This window comes from Misgurnus anguillicaudatus, chromosome 22 (assembly GCF_027580225.2).
Source record: "Misgurnus anguillicaudatus chromosome 22, ASM2758022v2, whole genome shotgun sequence".
In the NCBI taxonomy this organism is placed as follows: domain Eukaryota; kingdom Metazoa; phylum Chordata; class Actinopteri; order Cypriniformes; family Cobitidae; genus Misgurnus; species Misgurnus anguillicaudatus.
Genome location: NC_073358.2, coordinates 26,427,399 through 26,451,705, shown reverse-complemented (window position 1 = coordinate 26,451,705; position 24,307 = coordinate 26,427,399). Strand labels below are relative to the sequence as shown.

Here is a 24,307-nt window from a genome sequence, read left to right as displayed (position 1 = left end):
GTTAAAGCCATTATGACGGATTTAGCGAGACTGAGTCCTACCAAGGGATTGCATGTGGAAGGTCTTATTTTGCCAGAGTGATGACAATTCATCCTCTTGTTTTTCTGTCTGGCAAATGTTAGTCTGCAACTTTAGTTGTTACACTAGAAAATGAGGCTAAAGGAAACTTTCTTTCTTTTGTTTTTATCAGCCATTTCAATTTTACACAATCTCATCACATTTTAAGAAGACACGTACAACTTTAAAGAGTTTTGCAGACAAACTTGGACAAGTGCACTACCATTCATATTTCTTGCATGCCAGGTTTATCCAAACTCACTAAACATAGTTACCTACATCACTTGTTCACACGCTGTTGTTGGCTGTCAAAATATTTGGTACCATTCCAGCTTCTCAGGGTTTTGGGCCAGTTTGGTGTCAGAGTCTATGGAGACAGGCTGTGTAAAATAGTGAATGCATGTACGACACTGGGCATTGCGCCCAGACTTTAATTATGCGCATATAATTCACCAAAAAAAAAGATAAAGCTACATAATTAGAAACTGTTTTGATAAATTCTTTGGTATTTCTAAAAATATTTTTTTCTATTATTAAGTACAACTATATTTGTGCTTACAATTTTTAGATAAATTGATGAGTTGTCTAATTAAGCAATATCGCTCGAGTAGGAGTGTGATATAGCTCTATATCATCACGGCTGTGATTAGGCCAGAGGCACTAGGCCGTAGGCCGAGTGCCGGAGGCAATCACAGCCGTGATGATATAGAGCTATATCACACGACTCCGAGAGCGATATTGCTTTTATACAACAGTTCGACGGCACATGTTTGAAAACCGAAAACTAGAAAACAACAACGGAGTAATTTTAAAAGCCTCTTTGTTTGAGAACTACTTCTTCCGCCACGGATTTGAGGGCGGCCAGAATGACAGGTAACACTTTCGGCTGCTTTGAATCTCATATTAACTCAATGGACGGATTCGCCGTTTTTAAATATTAAAATTTCTTGGTCACAAAGTGTAGTTTTAAGATTAGTTCAGTCGAGAATATATATGTATTATATTTAAATCTACAGTCGATTAGTAAAGATAGCGCCTGTTTGAACGTTTGATTAGTGAGATTCGGTACGTATGAGAACCAAAGCATGAGCGGACGTCAGTGTTCACTCGCCCCGCTGACCACCGCCCCCTCTGGGCTACATCTTTGACAGGGATTCCCTGGCTCTCATGTTGGCCTGTTGATCAAAATTAGATCAAATCAGCAGTATTTGGTGTCATGATGAAACTATTACTTGTTTTCTTATTCATATTTAGTGTCTTTTGTGTTGTTATTGTTTTGGCGCGAGGTAAAAGTTAATAAAACTATACTTCTATAATGTTACTGTTGGTTTACCATTTCATCTTAATGCGATACGAGCACTCGGTTATTATTAGACTTCGTTCTTGTCAGTACTATATAAAACAGTTTTTTATAAGTGTCAGAGAGATGTTTTTGCATGCTGCTTATAAATATACCAGTGGCGATATTCTCATAACATGTTTTAATAGTCACGTCGCGATTAAATAAATGATCAATGTCCACATTTAAAAGCTGCGCCAATCAGATTCGAGAACCAGAAAGAACTGTTGTATAATGATAAGTAAAACCACCTTATACCACGGACCTGTTGAATGCTTTATTCTGATTGGCTGAAAAATGTTCCATGGGTGTTGATTATTTTTTCTGTAAACCGCACACCTAACTTGTCAAATATCTTAAAAATAGGCATCAGAGCAATGTTTGTGGTAACCGTGGTTTAAGCCGAATATTTGACTCTGGTCCTTAAAATTATTTGAAAATAATGCACACCCGGTGATGCGCGGGTTGAACCAGAATGAGCGGGTTCCTGCAGTGACCTGGGTTACGAGTCATCCAAAAATATTTTTTATGATTTTCGGGTCGCAGCTGGTCGGGTCGTTTCAAATAAAGATGACAATTAATCTTTTAAACAATTACTTTTTATATATATTATATATATATTTCCAGTCTTGAGTTGCAGGCAGGTTAGTTGAAAACGTTGGTCGGGTGCAGGTTGTTTATACATTTACCTGCGCATCACTGACATCTGGTAACGACACTCCCCTTCACGTCGTTGCTGCATTACCACCTTGGGTGTGCATTATTTTCTTATAATTCAATGGCCCGTCGTCAATTATTCATTACATAAATGACAAATTTACTTAATGCACATGGCGCAAATTTAGTACGCATATTTTGTAATCACTCATGCAGAAGTATGTAGGATGTAGGCAAGGAAGTTTTGAATGTGTCGCATAGTCAAATTAGGACTTTAGTAATACTGATACCTGTAACTAGTGTTTTTTGCTATGTTTAGCATTACATTTACCCTTAATATTACAATGGACCACTTATGTCATAGTGTTATATCAATAAATTAAATTCAAGCATGTGGCTTGTTGAGCATAGGTATGTTCAACCAACATCCCAGGACACCCTAACATCAGAAAAGCAAATGCACCACACATGGCCAAGCAATGCTCTGAAAACACCTACAGTACATCATACTGACAACACCCAAACATCATGGCAACAGGTGATACTATAAAACACAACCAGCGTAGTTTGTTAATCTTAAATATTAATAGTGTTTCTGTCAACAGAGTGGTATTTCTGAATGGCCTCAAGCCAGGTTGGAAGCGAAATATTTGATGAACGTATAATAGAGGATTCAGTTAATCATTATCTCATTTTTGACATAGGTGGTGCTTAGCAGCTTTTGCATCTTAGCTTCTTTAAGAAAATAGACCTTGGAAAAGCGTCCGTTATTTGTTATAATGTAGCCTTACAACCAGACTAAAAATGTATGTTTTTCTAAAAAAAATTTGTGCTCAGATCTTTCTTTCACCCTCATCTTTCTCTCTTCCGAGTGTTGATACGATTTCAAGGGTTACATAAAACATTTGTAGGTAGCAGTTCAGTACTTTTGCTAAAGGAAGATTGAGTGCATTGGCTATGTAAATTAAGGCCATTTATTATACCGAACAAATATCTAAATCTCGAAAAACCTCTTTCTAAATGTTAATACACTTTGAGTTTACGTTTACACAAAATCCAATCAAACGCTAATCCTTTTCCAATTGAACTGTGAAATTTACGGTCAGCTGATGTCAGAAATAAATAAAGATATAATTATCAGGATGGCTTTGTTTTTATATTGGTTAAGCTTTAGATCTCAACAGGCTAGCTTACTGCTCTTGATAAGATCTGCATAATATGTTTGTGTGTATTTGAATGAGTGTTTATGATGTGCAAATTATAAACATTGCAAATATGTATGCATTTGTCCTTCTGTTTCTTCACAATCTTCCACAAAACATCATCTTTTGCTATTGTTTGTTGTGTTTTCTTTAAACGTCGAAGTAAGGCCAATTTTATTCTGCACAGAAAAGCCTCACCAAAACATGACTGAAAATAACCTTGTAAAGCTGGCTTAGGTTGTTTCTTTTGCCTTTCGGTTTGTTTACTTAGAATTGAGGGATTTGTTCTTAGCTCTAAACTGATTATTGACTTATTTCTCTTTAGGTTGCCATGACTCTTGTTCATCGTGCAAGGGGGCGGGGCCTCAGGATTGTTTGACATGCTCAGATCCCTCTCACTTACTGAAGGATGGATTCTGTGTTAATCACTGTGGCCCGGGCTACTATGCTAGTCAAGGCAGCTGTTATGGTATGGTGTGGGTTTGTTTATGTGTTGGTTAGGGCTGGGCATAGATTAATCTACATTAATCTCATACAAAATAAAAGTAATTTTTTGCATAATATGTGAGTTTTTGACATGTGTAAATATTATATATATATATATATATATATTTATATACACACACACATACATGACATGTATATAAATTTAAGAAATTTTTATTTAATTTGTTTTATTTATATATAATTTTGAATATATATATATATATATATATATATATATATATATATATATATATATATATATATATATATATATATATATATATATATATATATATATATACACATGTAAATGTTTCTTAAATACATACATGAATGTGTATGTATATTTAGGGGTCAAGCCCCGAAGGGGCGTAGAACCCTATTGTATTTGTTAGTTTTCTTTTTATAATAATTATTATTAGGGGTCAAGCCCCGAAGGGGCGTAGAACCCTATTGTTATTGTTAGTTTTCTTATTATTATTATTATTAGGGGTCAAGCCCCGAAGGGGCGTAGAACCCTATTGTATTTGTTAGTTTTCCTATTATAATAATTAGGGGTCAAGCCCAGAATGGGCGAAGACCCCTATTGTATCCGTTAGTTTTCTTCTTTTTCTTTTTCTTTTTCTTTTTCTTATATATTATTCTTCTTCCTGTTCCATTGCGGTCTATGGCAGCCCATAGAACCGTACGTAGGAAAGTTATGAAATTTGGCACACTGACAGAGGACAGTCCAAATAATATCCACAGCAATTTTGGAGTCTCTATCTCAAACCCGCTAGCGCCACCAACAGTCCAAAGTTGCACTTACGTTTTTGCTTATAACTTCTGACCCGTAAGTCCCAGAAACGAAATTCTTGTTTCCTCTGATTCCTTGGCTCAAGACGATTCGATTAGACTATATGATGTCATTTTCCGTCATGAAAATTTTTCCGCCATTTTGAATTATTCGTAAAACCTACTTTTGCGAACTCGTCCTAGAGTTTTTTTCCGATTGCCACGAAAATCGGTATGCGGCATCTAGAGACACTCAAGGCAAAAAGTTATTAAAAGAATTTCGATAAAACAATCCGTTGTCGTAAAGCGCGTCAACGAATTTTACGTAGAGCGCAAAAAAAACGGATTTGAGGCTGTATCTTCGCCAAACTTAAGCCTATTGACACGATACTTTGTATTTGTGATGCCAGACAGGAACTAAGGGTGCATGCCGAGTTTCGTCACAGCGCCACCTAGTGGCCAGATGAATGTTTTACACGCCTATAACTTTGGCTCCCATTGACGTATTTTCACGGGACTTGTTTCTTTGGAGTTCTGAATAGTTGCCGAGTCCAACGATACCAAATATGCCAGAATTCGCCTTACGGTTAACCCTGCGCAGCAAAATAGCACTTAAAAAACACGCATAAATATCTCCGCGAGCGTTTTTCCGTTCGACTCGAAAACACCATAGGAAGAAACTAACCTGACCTTCTGAACAAAAAGTTCTATTAGCTTTATATTAAGATTTTCATCAGAAATGGCCGAAAATTGCAAAAAACGAAAAATTACCTTCAAATTTTGTGTTTTTTACACATAAATGATTGTAACTTCGTAACGAAAAGAGATTTTTTCACCAGATTTGATACGCTGATGTATGAGCACATTCTGAGGCCACACACAAAAAATTGTATGCTTGCACCACTAGATGGCCTTATAATTGAACAAAACCTTTGATATCAAGCCAGCCCTATGGCCATACAACTGTTTCTTCACTAAATTAAAGTTTATAGTCATAAAACTAGCTAGATGTAACACAATCATGACCTAATGCTGCATGCACAATTTTGTCATTGCGCCACCTACTGGTTTTGAGATAGAATATGGCATTTTTTGCCTAAAACTACTGCAACAACACATCTAAAACCATGAGTCATCACGGATTATTCCTTTCATGGCTTTGACTATATTCACTGGTGGTTGCCAATTCACTCCCTAGCAACCATTGAGAATACCTTATCAACCGTGTTTGCAAAAGCTATATCTCTGCATCAGAACAAGGTAGAGACACTGGGATTGTCTCTTTTGACTCATTAAAGGCGGAGTCCATGATGTTTGAAAGCCAATGTTGATATTTGAAATCACCTAAACAAACACGCCCCTACCCCAATAGAATCTGGACCTTCTGTTGATAGACCCGCCCCACACATACGCAACCCGGCATTTGATTTGATTTGATTGGCTATAAGTGTGTTTTGGAAGTCGGCCCGTCTCCTTTTCCAACGCGTTTTTCAAACATCGTGGACTCCGCCTTTAACACTACTGTAACATCTTGTGAGCTGAGTATTGCCACTGCAAGCACCACTCACATTTCCTTCAGTGTTCTAGTTGTCAATGATATTCGAGAAGAGAGGGAGTGATTTCACTGAATGAGAACGCAGCTTTTTTGCTGGAATTATTTTATATTATTTTGTCTAAAATCAAGAGATTTTCCTAGGTTCTTTAAACTGCTCATCCGAACTCAACCTTACTTTCTTCTGTGCCCTTTTTGGCTTGACCCCGGTAATTGCTGCTTGCAGCTATATTTATTATTCTGGTTCTTCTTCCGCCATTGCGGTCTATGGCAGCCCATAGAACCGTACATAGGAAAGTTATGAAATTTGGCACACTGATAGAGGACAGTCCAATGTGTCCCCACAGCAAATTTGGAGTCTCTATCTCTAACCCGCTAGCGCCACCAACAGTCCAAAGTTGCACTTATGTTTTTGGTTATAACTTCTGATCCGTAAGTCCCAGAAACAAAATTCTTGGTTCTTCTGATTCCTTGGCTCAAGACAATTCGATTGGACCCTATGACGTCATTTTCCGTCATTAAATTTTTCCGCCATTTTGAATTGTTTAAAAAACCTACTTTTTCGAACTCGTCCTAGAGCTTTTGTCCGATTTCCACGAAAATTGGTATGTATCATCTTGAGACACTCATGGCAAAAAGTTATCAAAAGAATTTTGATACAGCAATCCGTTGTCATATACCTCCTTAACGAATTTTACGTAGAGCGCAAAAAAACGGATTTTAGGCTGTATCTTCGTCAAACTTTGGCCTATTGACACGACACTTGGTACTTGTGATGCCAGTCAGGAACTGAGGGTGCATGCACAGTTTCGTCGCAGCGCCACCTAGTGGCCAGAGAAATGTTTTATACACCTATAACTTTGGCTCCGATTGACGTATTTTCACGGGACTTGTTGCTTTGGAGTTCTGAATAGTTGTCGAGTCCAACGATACCAAACATGCCAGAATCCGCCTTACGGTTAACCCTGCGCAGCAAAATAGCGCTTAAGAAACACGCATGAATATCTCCGCGAACGTTTTTCCGATCGACTCGAAAACACCATAGGAAGAAACTAACCTTACCTTCTGAACAAAAAGTTCTATTGACGTTATATTAAAATTTTTATCAGAAATGGCCGAAAATTGCAAAAAAACGAAAAATTTCCTTCAAAATTTGTGTTTATTACACATAAATGGTTGTAACTTCGTAACGAAAATATATTTTTTCACCAGATTTGATACACTGATGCATGAGCATATTCTGAGGCTGCACAAAAAAAATTGTATGCTTGCACCACTAGATGGCCTTATAATTGAACAAAACCTTTGATAACAAGCCATCCCTATGGTCTTACAACTGTTTCTTCACTAAACTAAAGTGTATAGACATAAAACTAGCTAGATGTAACACAATCATGACCTGATGTTGCATGCACAATTTTGTCATTGCACCACCTAGTGGTTTTGAGATAGAAATATGGTATTTTTGCTTAAAACTACTGCAATAACATATCTAAAACCATGAGTCATCATGGATTATTCCTTTCATGGCTTTGACTATGATCACTGGTGGTTGCCAATTCACTCCCTAGCAACCATTGAGAATACCTTATTAACCGTTTTTGCAAAAGCTATATCTCTGCATCAGAACATCGTAGAGACACGGAGATGGTTTCTTTTGACTAATTAAACTTGTTATAACATGATGTGATGTTTTGCCACTGCAAACACCACTCACATGTCCTTCAGTGCTCTAATGTTCCATAATTGTCAATAACAGAAGGACGATTGCAGTAGACAAGAACATAGATTATTTTTGTGGATAACTTTTTTGTTTTTTCATCTACAATTATTAGGTTTACTTGGGTTCTTCAATCTGCTCATCCAATCTCAATTTTACATCCTTTTGTGCCCTTTTCGGCTTGACCCCGGCATTGCTGCTTGCAGCTATATTATTTCTGTTATATCTGCTCTGCTGTGTCATTTCTGCATCTGTGGTGATTGGCATTTGTCAATGCTTTCATCTCTGTACACTCTATTCTGCTGCCTCATGAACTGTGTCAACTAAATGGCGTAGTGTGTTAGTCACATGCAAAGAGATTCTGAGTTCTTGGGTTCAAATCCTGCCTGGGGCAAGTTTTAATTTGTTCTATTAAAGTTTTGTTCTTTCTCACCTATTCTTCTCGACCTGTCTGTAGTTCACATATGTTCTATTTTCGTCATGTTGTCTGTTGCTGCTCTGCACTGCGGTGGTTCTGATCGGTGATTGCTACGCTTTGGGTACTTGTGTTCTTGATTCACCTTGGGTGTTCAATGCACATTGGGTCATTGATACCTTCTATGTTGCTTGCTGTGCTTTGGGTGCTCATTGCGCTGAAGGTGCTTGGCCCCGAATCGCTGCTTGCAGCTATATTTAGGGGTCAAGCCCCGAAGGGGCGTAGAACCCTATTGTTATTGTTAGTTTTCTTATTATTATTATTATTCATCCTTGTTCTTCCGCCATTGAAGTCAATGGCAGCCCATAGAACCGTACGTAGGAAAGTTATAAAATTTGGCACACATGTAGAGGACAGTCTTAGAAGTTACTATAGCAACATTGGTGTGTCTGACTCAAACCCTCTAGCGCCACCAACAGTCCAAAAATCCACTTATGTTCATGCTCATAACTTCTGACCCATGAGTCCTAGAAACTAAATTCTTGTTTCCTCTGAATCCTTGGCTCATGATGATTCAAATGCAGACATTGATGTCATTTGTGTCATGCACATCTTTCCGCCATTTTGAATTTTTCGTAAAACCTACTTTTTCGAACTCCTCCGAGACCGTTTGTCCGATTTGCATGTCCTTTGGTATGTAGCATCTAGAGACATCCAAGACAAAAAGTTATCAAAAGCTTTTTGATAGACCAATGCGTTCTCGTATACAGTGACAACATACAAGGCGGCGAGCACGCCAAAACAGACGTGAGGCCGTATCTTCGCAAAACTTTATTGTATCGACACGAAACTTGGTATATGTCATTACAGTCATGACCTGAGGGTGCCTGCAATGTTTCGTCACAGCGCCACCTAGTGGTCACGAAATTCGAAAAATGCATATTTTTGCTTATAACTACTTCAAACTTGAGTCTAAAATCATAAAGTTGGTCTTGTTAGATTCCTTGAGGCATGCCGAGTCAAACGATACCAAACGGTTTTCGGTCGGCCATTTTGGGTGTCGGCCATTTTGAATTTTCTCATTAAGTTCAGTATTTCACAAACAGAATGGCGTATCGCTACGAAATTTGGCATGGTTCATCAGTGACATGTTCTGAGCGCACCCATAAATCTTTAGGACAGCGCCACCTAGTGGTCAGGATATGTAAATAAATTGTTTAAAATCTTTATATCATTTGATTAAATTGCCACTATGACATAAGAATTCACTCTATTGATTCTTTGGCTCGTGCTGAGTCCGACTGTACCAAATATGTCTGAGTCAAACCTACTTCCTGTCGGCCATTTTGAATTATATTGAACACCTACTTTTTCGAACTCCTCCTAGAGCGCTCGTGTGATTGGCTAGATTTTTGGTATGCATCATCTAGAGACACTCTAGACAAAAAGTTATCAAAAGCTTTTCGGTAGACCTATTTGTTGTCTTATAACGCATCAAAGAATGCGAGGGCGAGCACGCCAAAATGTGTTTGAGCCTGTATCTTCGCAAAACTTTTGTGTATTAATATGAGACTTGGTATATGTCATTACAGTGATGACCTGAGGGTGCATGCACCATTTCGTCACACTGCCCCCTACTGGTCACGAGATATAAAAAAATGTCTATTTTTGCTTATAACTACTGCAAACTTGAATGTAAAATTATGAGAGTGGTCTTGTTAGATTTCGTGAGGCATGCCGAGTCAAACGATACCAAATGGTTTTTGGTCGGCCATTTTGTGTGTCGGCCATTTTTAATTTTTCTTTATGTTCAAGTATTTCAGAAACGCAATTACGTATTGTTATGAAACTTGGTATGGTTCATCAGCAACATGTTCTGGGAGGACTTGTAAACTTTCCGGTGCCCCCTAGTGGTCAAGAGATTTGAAGCTATATCTCTGCATCTCTTTATCGTATTTACACCAAATTTGGTGGGTGTCATCACAATCAAGACCTGAGTCACAATTTATTTTTTGGTCAGTGCCCCCTAGTGGTCAAGTTATTTAAGGCTATATCTCTGCATCTCTTTATTGTATTTACAACAAATTTGGTGGGTGTCATCACAATCAAGACCTAAGTCACAATTTATTTTTTGGTCAGTGCCCCCTAGTGGTCAAGTCATTTAAGGCTATATCTCTGCATCTCTTTATTGTATTTACACCAAATTTGGTGGGTGTCATCACAATCAAGACCTGAGTCACAATTTATTGTTTGGTTAGTGCCCCCTAGTGGTCAAGTCATTTAAGGCTATATCTCCGTATCGCTTTATTGTATTTACACCAAATTTGGTGGGTGTCATCACAATCAAGACCTGAGTCACAATTTATTGTTTGGTCAGTGCCCCCTAGTGGTCAAGTCATTTAAGGCTATATCTCCGTATCGCTTTATTGTATTTACACTAAATTTGGTATGTGTCATCACAGTCATGACCTGAGGCACCATCTATTGTTTCGGCAAAGCGCCACCTAGTGGTCTCAAGATACAAAAAAATGCTATTTTTTCATAAAACTAATGCAAACTTAGATCTTAAATTATGACAGTCATCACGTATGAATCATTTTTTGCCATGTTTGGCTTGACCCCGGTATCGCTGCTTGCAGCTATATTTAGGGGTCAAGCCACGAAGTGGCGTAGACACCTATTGTTTCTGTTAGTTTTCTTATTATTATTATTCAGTTTCTTGTTCTTCCGCCATTGAAGTCAATGGCAGCCTATAGAACCGTACGTAGGAAAGTTATGAAATTTGGCACACATGTAGAGGACAGTCTCAGAAGTTCCTATAGCAACATTGGTGTGTCTGACTCAAACCCTCTAGCGCCACCAACAGACCAAAAATCCACATATGTTCATGCTCATAACTTCTGACCCGTGAGTCCTAGAAACTAAATTCTTGTTTCCTCTGAATCCTTTGCTCATGATGATTCAATTGCACACATTGATGTCATTTGTGTCATGCACATCTTTCCGCCATTTTGAATTTTCCGTAAAACCTACTTTTTCGAACTCCTCCTAGACCGTTCGTCCGATTTGCATGTCCTTTGGTATGTAGCATCTAGAGACACCCCAGACAAAAAGTTATCAAAAGCTTTTTGATAGACCAATGCGTTCTCGTATACCGTGACAACATATACGGCGGCGAGCACGCCAAAACGGACGTGAGGCCGTATCTTCGCAAAACTTTATTGTATCGACACGAAACTTGGTATATGTCATTACAGTCATGACCTGAGGGTGCCTGCCACGTTTCGTCACAGCGCCACCTAGTGGTCACAAAATTCGAAAAATGCCTATTTTTGCTTATAACTACTTCAAACTTGAGTCTAAAATCATGAAGGTGGTCTTGTTAGATTCCTTGAGGCATGCTGAGTCAAACAATACCAAACGGTTTTCGGTCGGCCATTTTGGGTTTCGGCCATTTTGAATTTTCTCATTAAGTTCAGTATTTCACAAACAGAATGGCGTATCGCTACGAAATTTGGCATGGTTCATCAGTGACATGTTCTGAGCGCACCTATAAATCTTTAAGACAGCGCCACCTAGTGGTCAGGATATGTAAATAAATTGTTTAAAATCTTTATATCATTTGATTAAATTGCCACAGTGACATAAGACTTCACTCTATTGATTCCTTGGCTCATGCTGAGTCTGACTGTACCAAATATGTCTTAGTCAAACCTACTTCCTGTCGGCCATTTTGAATTATATTGAACACCTACTTTTTTGAACTCCTCCTAGAGCGCTCGTGTGATTGGCTTGATTTTTGGTATGCATCATCTAGAGACACTCTAGACAAAAAGTTATCAAAAGATTTTCGGTAGACCTATCCGTTGTCGTATAACGCATCAAAGAATGCGAGGGCGAGCACGCCAAAATGTGTTTGAGCCTGTATCTTCGCAAAACTTTTGCGTATTAATATGAGACTTGGTATATGTCATAACAGTGATGACCTGAGGGTGCATGCACCATTTCGTCACACTGCCCCCTACTGGTCACGAGATATAAAAAATGTCTATTTTTGCTTATAACTTCTGCAAACTTGAATGTAAAATTATGAGACTGGTCTTGTTAGATTTCTTGAGGCATACCGAGTCAAACGATACCAAATGGTTTTTGGTCGGCCATTTTGTGTGTCGGCCATTTTGAATTTTTTCTTTAAGTTCAAGTATTTCAGAAACGCAATTGCGTATTGTTATGAAACTTGGTATGGTTCATCAGCAACATGTTCAGAGAGGACTTGTAAACTTTTCGGCGCCCCCTAGTGGTCAAGAGATTTGAAGCTATATCTCTGCATCTCTTTATCGTATTTACACCAAATTTGGTGGGTGTCATCACAATCAAGGCCTGAGTTACAATTTATTGTTTGGTCAGTGCCCCCTAGTGGTCAAGTCATTTAAGGCTATATCTCCGTATCGGTTTATCGTATTTACACTAAATTTGGTATGTGTCATCACAGTCATGACCTAAGGCACCATGTATTGTTTCGGCACAGCGTCATCTAGTGGTCTCAAGATACGAAAAAATTGCTATTTTTTCCTAAAACTAATGCAAACTTAGATCTTAAATCATGACAGTCATCACATATGAATAATTTTTTGCCATGTTTGGCTTGACCCCGGTATCGCTGCTTGCAGCTATATTTAGGGGTCAAGCCCCGAAGGGGCGTAGAACCCTATTGTTATTGTTAGTTTTCTTATTATTATTATTAAGTTTCCTCTTCCGCCATTGAAGTCAATGGCAGCCCATAGAACCGTACGTAGGAAAGTTATGAAATTTGGCACACATGTAGAGGACAGTCTCAGAAGTTACTATAGCAACATTGGTGTGTCTGACTCAAACCCTCTAGCGCCACCAACAGTCCAAAAATCCACTTATGTTCATGCTCATAACTTCTGACCCGTGAGTCCTAGAAACTAAATTCTTGTTTCCTCTGAATCCTTGGCTCATGTTGATTCAATTGCACACATTGATGTCATTTGTGTCATGCACATCTTTCCGCCATTTTGAATTTTCCGTAAAACCTACTTTTTCGAACTCCTCCTAGAGCGTTTGTCCGATTTGCATGTCCTTTGGTATCTAGCATCTAGAGATACCCCAGAGAAAAAGTTATCAAAAGCTTTTTGATAGACCAATGCGTTCTCGTATACCGTGACAACATATACGGCGGCGTCCACGCCAAAACGGACGTGAGGCCATATCTTCGCAACACTTTGGTGTATCGACACGAAACTTGGTATATGTCATTACAGTCTTGACCTGAGGGTGCCTGCAACGTTTCGTCACAGCGCCACCTAGTGGTCACGAGATTCGAAAAATGCCTATTTTCGCTTATAACTACTTCAAACTTGAGTCTAAAATCATGAAGGTGGTCTTGTTAGATTCCTTGAGGCATGCCGAGTCAAACGATACCAAACGGTTTTCGGTCGGCCATTTTGGGTGTCGGCCATTTTGAATTTTCTTATTAAGTTCAGTATTTCACAAACAGAATGGCGTATCGCTACGAAATTTGGCATGGTTCATCAGTGACATGTTCTGAGCGCACCTATAAATCTTTAGGACGGCGCCACCTAGTGGTCAGGATATGTAAAGAAATTGTTTAAAATCTTTATATCATCTGATTAGATTGCCACACAGACATGAGACTTCACTCTATTGATTCCTTGGCTCGTGCTGAGTCCGACTGTACCAAATATGTCCGAGTCAAACCTACTTCCTGTCGGCCATTTTGAATTATATTGAACACCTACTTTTTCGAACTCCTCCCAGAGCGCTCGTGTGATTGGCTTGATTTTTGGTATGCATCATCTAGAGACACTCCAGACAAAAAGTTATCAAAAGCTTTTTGGTAGACCTATCCGTTGTCGTATAACACATCAAAGAATGCGAGGGCGAACACGCCAAAATGTGTTTGAGCCTGTATCTTTGCAAAACTTTTGCGTATTGATATGAAACTTGGTATATGTCATAACAGTGATGACGTGAGGGTGCATGCACCGTTTCGTCACAGTGCCCCCTAGTGGTCACGAGATATAAATAATGTCTATTTTTGCTTATAACTACTGCAAACTTAAATGTAAAGTTATTAGAGTGGTCTTGTTAGATTTGGTGAGGCATGCCGAGTCAAACGATACCAAATGGTTTTTGGTCGGCCATTTTGTGTGTCGGCCATTTTCAATTTTTTCTTTAAGTTCAAGTATTTCAGAAACGCAATTGCTTATTGTTATGAAACTTGGTATGGTTCATCAGCAACATGTTCTGAGAGGGCTTGTAAACTTTTCGCCGCCCCCTAGTGGTCAAGAGATTTGAGGCTATATCTCTGCATCTCTTTATCGTATTTACACCAAATTTGGTGGGTGTCATCACAATCAAGACCTGAGTCACAATTTATTTTTTGGTCAGTGCCCCCTAGTGGTCAAGTCATTTAAGGCTATATCTCTGTATCGCTTTATCGTATTTACACTAAATTTGGTATGTGTCATCACAGTCATGAGCTGAGGCACCATCTATTGTTTCGACACAGCGCCACCTAGTGGTCTCAAGTTACAAAAAAATTGCTATTTTTTTCGTAAAACTAATGCAAACTTAGATCTTAAATCATGACAGTCATCAGGTATGAATCATTTTTTGCCATGTTTGGCTTGACCCCGGTATCGCTGCTTGCAGCTATATTTAGGGGTCAAGCCCCGAAGGGGCGTAGAACCCTATTGTTATTGTTAGTTTTCTTATTATTAGGGGTCAAGCCCCGAAGGGGCGTAGAACCCTATTGTTATTGTTAGTTTTCTTATTATTATTATTATTATTATTATTATTATTATTATGTTTCCTCTTCCGCCATTGAAGTCAATGGCAGCCCATAGAACCGTACGTAGGAAAGTTATGCAATTTGGCACACATGTAGAGGACAGTCTCAGAAGTTACTATAGCAACATTGGTGTGTCTGACTCAAACCCTCTAGCGCCACCAACAGTCCAAAAATCCACTTATGTTCATGCTCACAACTTCTGACCCATGAGTCCTAGAAAATAAATTCTTGTTTCCTCTGAATCCTTGGCTCATGATGATTCAATTGCACATGTTGATGTCATTTGTGTCATGCACATCTTTCCGCCATTTTGAATTTTCCGTAAAACCTACTTTTTCGAACTCCTCCTAGACTGTCCGTCCGATTTGCATGTCCTTTGGTATGTAGCATCTAGAGACACCCCAGACAAAAAGTTATCAAAAGCTTTTTGATAGACCAATGCGTTCTCGTATAAATTGACAACATATATGGCGGCGAGCACGCCAAAACGGACGTGAGGCCGTATCTTCGCAAAACTTTATTGTATCGACACGAAACTTGGTATATGTCATTACAGTCATGACCTGAGGGTGCCTGCAACGTTTCGTCACAGCGCCACCTAGTGGTCACGAGATTCGAAAAATGATATTCTCGCTTATAACTACTTCAAACTTGAGCCTAAAATCACGAAGGTGGTCTTGTTAGATTCCTTGAGGCATGCCGAGTCAAACGATACCAAACGGTTTTCGGTCGGCCATTTTGGGTGTCGGCCATTTTGAATTTTCTCATTAAGTTCAGTATTTCACAAACAGAATGGCGTATCGCTACGAAATTTGGCATGGTTCATCAGTGACATGTTCTGAGCTCACCTATAAATCTTTAGGACAGCGCCACCTAGTGGTCAGGATATGTAAATAAATTGTTTAAAATCTTTATATCATTTGATTAAATTGCCACTATGACATAAGACTTCACTCTATTGATTCCTTGGCTCATGCTGAGTCCAACTGTACCAAATATGTCTGAGTCAAACCTACTTCCTGTCGGCCATTTTGAATTATATTGAACACCTACTTTTTCGAACTCCTCCTGGAGCGCTCGTCTGATTGGCTTGATTTTTGGTATGCATCATCTAGAGACACTCTAGACAAAAAGTTATCAAAAGCTTTTCGGTAGACCTATCCGTTGTCGTATAACGCATCAAAGAATGCGAGGGCGAGCACGCCAAAATGTGTTTGAGCCTGTATCTTCGCAAAACTTTTGTGTATTAATATAAGACTTGGTATATGTCATAACAGTGATGACCTGAGGGTGCATGCACCATTTCGTCACACTGCCCCCTACTGGTCACGAGATATAAAAAATGTCTATTTTTGCTTATAACTACTGCAAACTTGAATGTAAAATTATGAGACTGGTCTTGTTAGATTTCTTGAGGCATGCGGAGTCAAACGATACCAAATGGTTTTTAGTCGGCCATTTTGTGTGTCGGCCATTTTGAATTTTTTCTTTAAGTTCAAGTATTTCAGAAACGCAATTGCTTATTGTTATGAAACTTGGTATGGTTCATCAGCAACATGTTCTGGGAGGACTTGTAAACTTTTCGGTGCCCCCTAGTGGTCAAGAGATTTGAAGCTATATCTCTGCATCTCTTTATCGTATTTACACCAAATTTGGTGGGTGTCATCACAATCAAGACCTGAATCACAATTTATTTTTTGGTCAGTGCCCCCTAGTGGTCAAGTCATTTAAGGCTATATCTCTGCATCTCTTTATTGTATTTACACCAAATTTGGTGGGTGTCATCACAATCAAGACCTGAGTCACAATTTATTGTTTGGTTAGTGCCCCCTAGTGGTCAAGTCATTTAAGGCTATATCTCTGCATCTCTTTATTATATTTACACCAAATTTGGTGGGTGTCATCACAATCAAGACCTGAGTCACAATTTATTGTTTGGTCAGTGCCCCCTAGTGGTCAAGTCATTTAAGGCTATATCTCCATATCGCTTTATTGTATTTACACTAAATTTGGTATGTGTCATCACAGTCATGACCTAAGGTACCATCTATTGTTTCGGCACAACGCCACCTAGTGATCTCAAGATACGAAAAAATTGCTATTTTTTCATAAAACTAATGCAAACTTAGATCTTAAATCATGACAGTCATCACGTATGAATCATTTTTTGCCATGTTTGGCTTGACCCCGGTATCGCTGCTTGCAGCTATATTTATTATTATTATTATTATTATTATTGTTATTCTTGTTCCTCGTTCTTCCACCCAAAAGTCAATGGCAGCCCATAGAACCGTACATAGGAAAGTTATGAAATTTGGCACACATGTAGAGGACAGTCACAGAAGTTACTATAGCAACATTGGTGTGTCTGACTCAAACCCTCTAGCGCCACCAACAGTCCAAAAATCCACTTATGTTCATGCTCACAACTTCTGACCTGTGAGTCCTAGAAAATAAATTCTTGTTTCCTCTGAATCCTTTGCTCATGATGATTCAATTGCATATGTTGATGTCATTTGTGTCATGCACATCTTTCCGCCATTTTGAATTTTCCGTAAAACCTACTTTTTCGAACTCCTCCTAGACCGTCTGTCCGATTTGCATGTCCTTTGGTATGTAGCATCTAGAGACACCCCAGACAAAAAGTTATCAAAAGCTTTTTGATAGACCAATGCGTTCTCGTATAAATTCACAACATATATGGCGGCGAGCACGCCAAAACGGACGTGAGGCCGTATCTTCGCAAAACTTTATTGTATCGACACGAAACTTGGTATATGTCATTACAGTCATGACCTGAGGGTGCCTGCAACGTTTCGTCACAGCGCCACCTAGTGGTCACGAGATTCGAAAAATGCCTATTTTCGCTTATAACTACTTCAAACTTGAGCCTAAAATCACGAAGGTGGTCTTGTTAGATTCCTTGAGGCATGCCGAGTCAAACGATACCAAACGGTTTTCGGTCGGCCATTTTGGGTGTCGGCCATTTTGAATTTTCTCATTAAGTTCAGTATTTCACAAACAGAATGGTGTATCGCTACGAAATTTGGCATGGTTCATCAGTGACATGTTCTGAGCGCACCTATAAATCTTTAGGACAGCGCCACCTAATGGTCAGGATATGTAAATAAATTGTTTAAAATCTTTATATCATTTGATTAAATTGCCACTATGACATAAGACTTCACTCTATTGATTCCTTGGCTCATGCTGAGTCCGACTGTACCAAATATGTCTGAGTCAAACCTACTTCCTGTCGGCCATTTTGAATTATATTGAACACCTACTTTTTCGAACTCCTCCTAGAGCGCTCATGTGATTGGCTTGATTTTTGGTATGCATCATCTAGAGACACTCCAGACAAAAAGTTATCAAAAGCTTTTCAGTAGACCTATCCGTTGTCGTATAACGCATCAAAGAATGCGAGGGCGAGCACGCCAAAATGTGTTTGAGCCTGTATCTTCGCAAAACTTTTGCGTATTAATATGAGACTTGGTATATGTCATAACAGTGATGACCTGAGGGTGCATGCAACATTTCGTCACACTGCCCCCTACTGGTCAGGAGATATAAAAAATTTCTATTTTTGCTTATAACTACTGCAAACTTGAATGTAAAATTATGAGACTGGTCTTGTTAGATTTCTTGAGGCATGCCGAGTCAAACCATACCAAATGGTTATTGGTCGGCCATTTTGTGTGTCGGCCATTTTGAATTTTTTCTTTAAGTTCAAGAATTTCAGAAACGCAATTGCGTATTGTTATGAAACTTGGTATGGTTCATCAGCAAAATGTTCTGGGAGGACTTGTAAACTTTTCGGCGCCCCCTAGTGGTCAAGAGATTTGAAGCTATATCTCTGCATCTCTTTATCGTATTTACACCAAATTTGGTGGGTGTCATAACAATCTAGACCTGAGTCACAATTTGTTGTTTGGTCAGTGCCCCCTAGTGGTCAAGTCATTTAAGGCTATATCTCCGTATCGCTTTATCGTATTTACACTAAATTTGGTATGTGTCATCACAGTTATGACTTGAGGAACCATCTATTGTTTCGGCACAGCGCCACCTAGTGGTCTCAAGATACGAAAAAATTGCTATTTTTTTCATAAAACTAATGCATACTTAGATCTTAAATCATGACAGTCATCACGTATGAATCATTATTTGCCATGTTTGGCTTGACCCCGGTATCGCTGCTTGCAGCTATATTTAGGGGTCAAGCCCCGAAGGGGCGTAGAACCCTATTGTTATTGTTAGTTTTCTTATTATTATTATTATTATTATTATTATTATTATGTTTCCTCTTCCGCCATTGAAGTCAATGGCAGCCCATAGAACCGTACGTAGGAAAGTTATGAAATTTGGCACACATGTAGAGGACAGTCTCAGAAGTTACTATAGCAAATTTGGTGTGTCTGACTCAAACCCTCTAGCGCCACCAACAGTCCAAAAATCCACTTATGTTCATGCTCACAACTTCTGACCCGTGAGTCCTAGAAAATAAATTCTTGTTTCCTCTGAATCCTTTGCTCATGATGATTCAATTGCACATGTTGATGTCATTTGTGTCATGCACATCTTTCCGCCATTTTGAATTTTCCGTAAAACCTACTTTTTCGAACTCCTCCTAGACCGTCCGTCCGATTTGCATGTCCTTTGGTATGTAGCATCTAGAGACACCCCAGACAAAAAGTTATCAAAAGCTTTTTGATAGACCAATGCGTTCTCGTATAAATTGACAACATATATGGCGGCGAGCACGCCAAAACAGACGTGAGGCCGTATCTTCGCAAAACTTTATTGTATCGACACGAAACTTGGTATATGTCATTACAGTCATGACCTGAGGGTGCCTGCAACGTTTCGTCACAGCGCCACCTAGTGGTCACGAGATTCGAAAAATGCATATTCTCGCATATAACTACTTCAAACTTGAGCCTAAAATCATGAAGGTGGTCTTGTTAGATTCCTTGAGGCATGCCGAGTCAAACGATACCAAACGGTTTTCGGTCGGCCATTTTGGGTGTCGGCCATTTTGAATTTTCTCATTAAGTTCAGTATTTCACAAACAGAATGGCGTATCGCTACGAAATTTGGCATGGTTCATCAGTGACATGTTCTGAGCGCACTTATAAATCTTTAGGACAGCGCCACCTAGTGGTCAGGATATGTAAATAAATTGTTTAAAATGTTTATATCATTTGATTAAATTGCCACTATGACATAAGACTTCACTCTATTGATTCCTTGGCTCATGCTGAGTCCAACTGTACCAAATATGTCTGAGTCAAACCTACTTCCTGTCGGCCATTTTGAATTATATTGAACACCTACTTTTTCGAACTCCTCCTGGAGCGCTCGTCTGATTGGCTTGATTTTTGGTATGCATCATCTAGAGACACTCTAGACAAAAAGTTATCAAAAGCTTTTCGGTAGACCTATCCGTTGTCGTATAACGCATCAAAGAATGCGAGGGCGAGCACGCCAAAATGTGTTTGAGCCTGTATCTTCGCAAAACTTTTGTGTATTAATATAAGACTTGGTATATGTCATAACAGTGATGACCTGAGGGTGCATGCACCATTTCGTCACACTGCCCCCTACTGGTCACGAGATATAAAAAATGTCTATTTTTGCTTATAACTACTGCAAACTTGAATGTAAAATTATGAGACTGGTCTTGTTAGATTTCTTGAGGCATGCGGAGTCAAACGATACCAAATGGTTTTTAGTCGGCCATTTTGTGTGTCGGCCATTTTGAATTTTTTCTTTAAGTTCAAGTATTTCAGAAACGCAATTGCTTATTGTTATGAAACTTGGTATGGTTCATCAGCAACATGTTCTGGGAGGACTTGTAAACTTTTCGGTGCCCCCTAGTGGTCAAGAGATTTGAAGCTATATCTCTGCATCTCTTTATCGTATTTACACCAAATTTGGTGGGTGTCATCACAATCAAGACCTGAATCACAATTTATTTTTTGGTCAGTGCCCCCTAGTGGTCAAGTCATTTAAGGCTATATCTCTGCATCTCTTTATTGTATTTACACCAAATTTGGTGGGTGTCATCACAATCAAGACCTGAGTCACAATTTATTGTTTGGTTAGTGCCCCCTAGTGGTCAAGTCATTTAAGGCTATATCTCTGCATCTCTTTATTATATTTACACCAAATTTGGTGGGTGTCATCACAATCAAGACCTGAGTCACAATTTATTGTTTGGTCAGTGCCCCCTAGTGGTCAAGTCATTTAAGGCTATATCTCCATATCGCTTTATTGTATTTACACTAAATTTGGTATGTGTCATCACAGTCATGACCTAAGGTACCATCTATTGTTTCGGCACAACGCCACCTAGTGATCTCAAGATACGAAAAAATTGCTATTTTTTCATAAAACTAATGCAAACTTAGATCTTAAATCATGACAGTCATCACGTATGAATCATTTTTTGCCATGTTTGGCTTGACCCCGGTATCGCTGCTTGCAGCTATATTTATTATTATTATTATTATTATTATTGTTATTCTTGTTCCTCGTTCTTCCACCCAAAAGTCAATGGCAGCCCATAGAACCGTACATAGGAAAGTTATGAAATTTGGCACACATGTAGAGGACAGTCACAGAAGTTACTATAGCAACATTGGTGTGTCTGACTCAAACCCTCTAGCGCCACCAACAGTCCAAAAATCCACTTATGTTCATGCTCACAACTTCTGACCTGTGAGTCCTAGAAAATAAATTCTTGTTTCCTCTGAATCCTTTGCTCATGATGATTCAATTGCATATGTTGATGTCATTTGTGTCATGCACATCTTTCCGCCATTTTGAATTTTCCGTAAAACCTACTTTTTCGAACTCCTCCTAGACCGTCTGTCCGATTTGCATGTCCTTTGGTATGTAGCATCTAGAGACACCCCAGACAAAAAGTTATCAAAAGCTTTTTGATAGACCAATGCGTTCTCGTATAAATTCACAACATATATGGCGGCGAGCACGCCAAAACGGACGTGAGGCCGTATCTTCGCAAAACTTTATTGTATCGACACGAAACTTGGTATATGTCATTACAGTCATGACCTGAGGGTGCCTGCAACGTTTCGTCACAGCGCCACCTAGTGGTCACGAGATTCGAAAAATGCCTATTTTCGCTTATAACTACTTCAAACTTGAGCCTAAAATCACGAAGGTGGTCTTGTTAGATTCCTTGAGGCATGCCGAGTCAAACGATACCAAACGGTTTTCGGTCGGCCATTTTGGGTGTCGGCCATTTTGAATTTTCTCATTAAGTTCAGTATTTCACAAACAGAATGGTGTATCGCTACGAAATTTGGCATGGTTCATCAGTGACATGTTCTGAGCGCACCTATAAATCTTTAGGACAGCGCCACCTAATGGTCAGGATATGTAAATAAATTGTTTAAAATCTTTATATCATTTGATTAAATTGCCACTATGACATAAGACTTCACTCTATTGATTCCTTGGCTCATGCTGAGTCCGACTGTACCAAATATGTCTGAGTCAAACCTACTTCCTGTCGGCCATTTTGAATTATATTGAACACCTACTTTTTCGAACTCCTCCTAGAGCGCTCATGTGATTGGCTTGATTTTTGGTATGCATCATCTAGAGACACTCCAGACAAAAAGTTATCAAAAGCTTTTCAGTAGACCTATCCGTTGTCGTATAACGCATCAAAGAATGCGAGGGCGAGCACGCCAAAATGTGTTTGAGCCTGTATCTTCGCAAAACTTTTGCGTATTAATATGAGACTTGGTATATGTCATAACAGTGATGACCTGAGGGTGCATGCAACATTTCGTCACACTGCCCCCTACTGGTCAGGAGATATAAAAAATTTCTATTTTTGCTTATAACTACTGCAAACTTGAATGTAAAATTATGAGACTGGTCTTGTTAGATTTCTTGAGGCATGCCGAGTCAAACCATACCAAATGGTTATTGGTCGGCCATTTTGTGTGTCGGCCATTTTGAATTTTTTCTTTAAGTTCAAGAATTTCAGAAACGCAATTGCGTATTGTTATGAAACTTGGTATGGTTCATCAGCAAAATGTTCTGGGAGGACTTGTAAACTTTTCGGCGCCCCCTAGTGGTCAAGAGATTTGAAGCTATATCTCTGCATCTCTTTATCGTATTTACACCAAATTTGGTGGGTGTCATAACAATCTAGACCTGAGTCACAATTTGTTGTTTGGTCAGTGCCCCCTAGTGGTCAAGTCATTTAAGGCTATATCTCCGTATCGCTTTATCGTATTTACACTAAATTTGGTATGTGTCATCACAGTTATGACTTGAGGAACCATCTATTGTTTCGGCACAGCGCCACCTAGTGGTCTCAAGATACGAAAAAATTGCTATTTTTTTCATAAAACTAATGCATACTTAGATCTTAAATCATGACAGTCATCACGTATGAATCATTATTTGCCATGTTTGGCTTGACCCCGGTATCGCTGCTTGCAGCTATATTTAGGGGTCAAGCCCCGAAGGGGCGTAGAACCCTATTGTTATTGTTAGTTTTCTTATTATTATTATTATTATTATTATTATTATTATGTTTCCTCTTCCGCCATTGAAGTCAATGGCAGCCCATAGAACCGTACGTAGGAAAGTTATGAAATTTGGCACACATGTAGAGGACAGTCTCAGAAGTTACTATAGCAAATTTGGTGTGTCTGACTCAAACCCTCTAGCGCCACCAACAGTCCAAAAATCCACTTATGTTCATGCTCACAACTTCTGACCCGTGAGTCCTAGAAAATAAATTCTTGTTTCCTCTGAATCCTTTGCTCATGATGATTCAATTGCACATGTTGATGTCATTTGTGTCATGCACATCTTTCCGCCATTTTGAATTTTCCGTAAAACCTACTTTTTCGAACTCCTCCTAGACCGTCCGTCCGATTTGCATGTCCTTTGGTATGTAGCATCTAGAGACACCCCAGACAAAAAGTTATCAAAAGCTTTTTGATAGACCAATGCGTTCTCGTATAAATTGACAACATATATGGCGGCGAGCACGCCAAAACAGACGTGAGGCCGTATCTTCGCAAAACTTTATTGTATCGACACGAAACTTGGTATATGTCATTACAGTCATGACCTGAGGGTGCCTGCAACGTTTCGTCACAGCGCCACCTAGTGGTCACGAGATTCGAAAAATGCATATTCTCGCATATAACTACTTCAAACTTGAGCCTAAAATCATGAAGGTGGTCTTGTTAGATTCCTTGAGGCATGCCGAGT

At 39.1% G+C, this 24,307-nt stretch overlaps 1 protein-coding gene across 1 annotated transcript in view; it reads left to right on the top strand.

Annotated features, from left to right (window-relative positions):
• The window catches only part of fras1 (Fraser extracellular matrix complex subunit 1), a 271,538-nt gene that overhangs the window by 72,895 nt on the left and 174,336 nt on the right, over nt 1-24,307 (top strand). Inside the window, exon 15 of the mRNA XM_073861042.1 lies at nt 3,581-3,724. Within this exon, the coding sequence (XP_073717143.1) occupies nt 3,581-3,724 (144 nt within the window). The remainder of the gene's footprint in view (nt 1-3,580; nt 3,725-24,307) is intronic.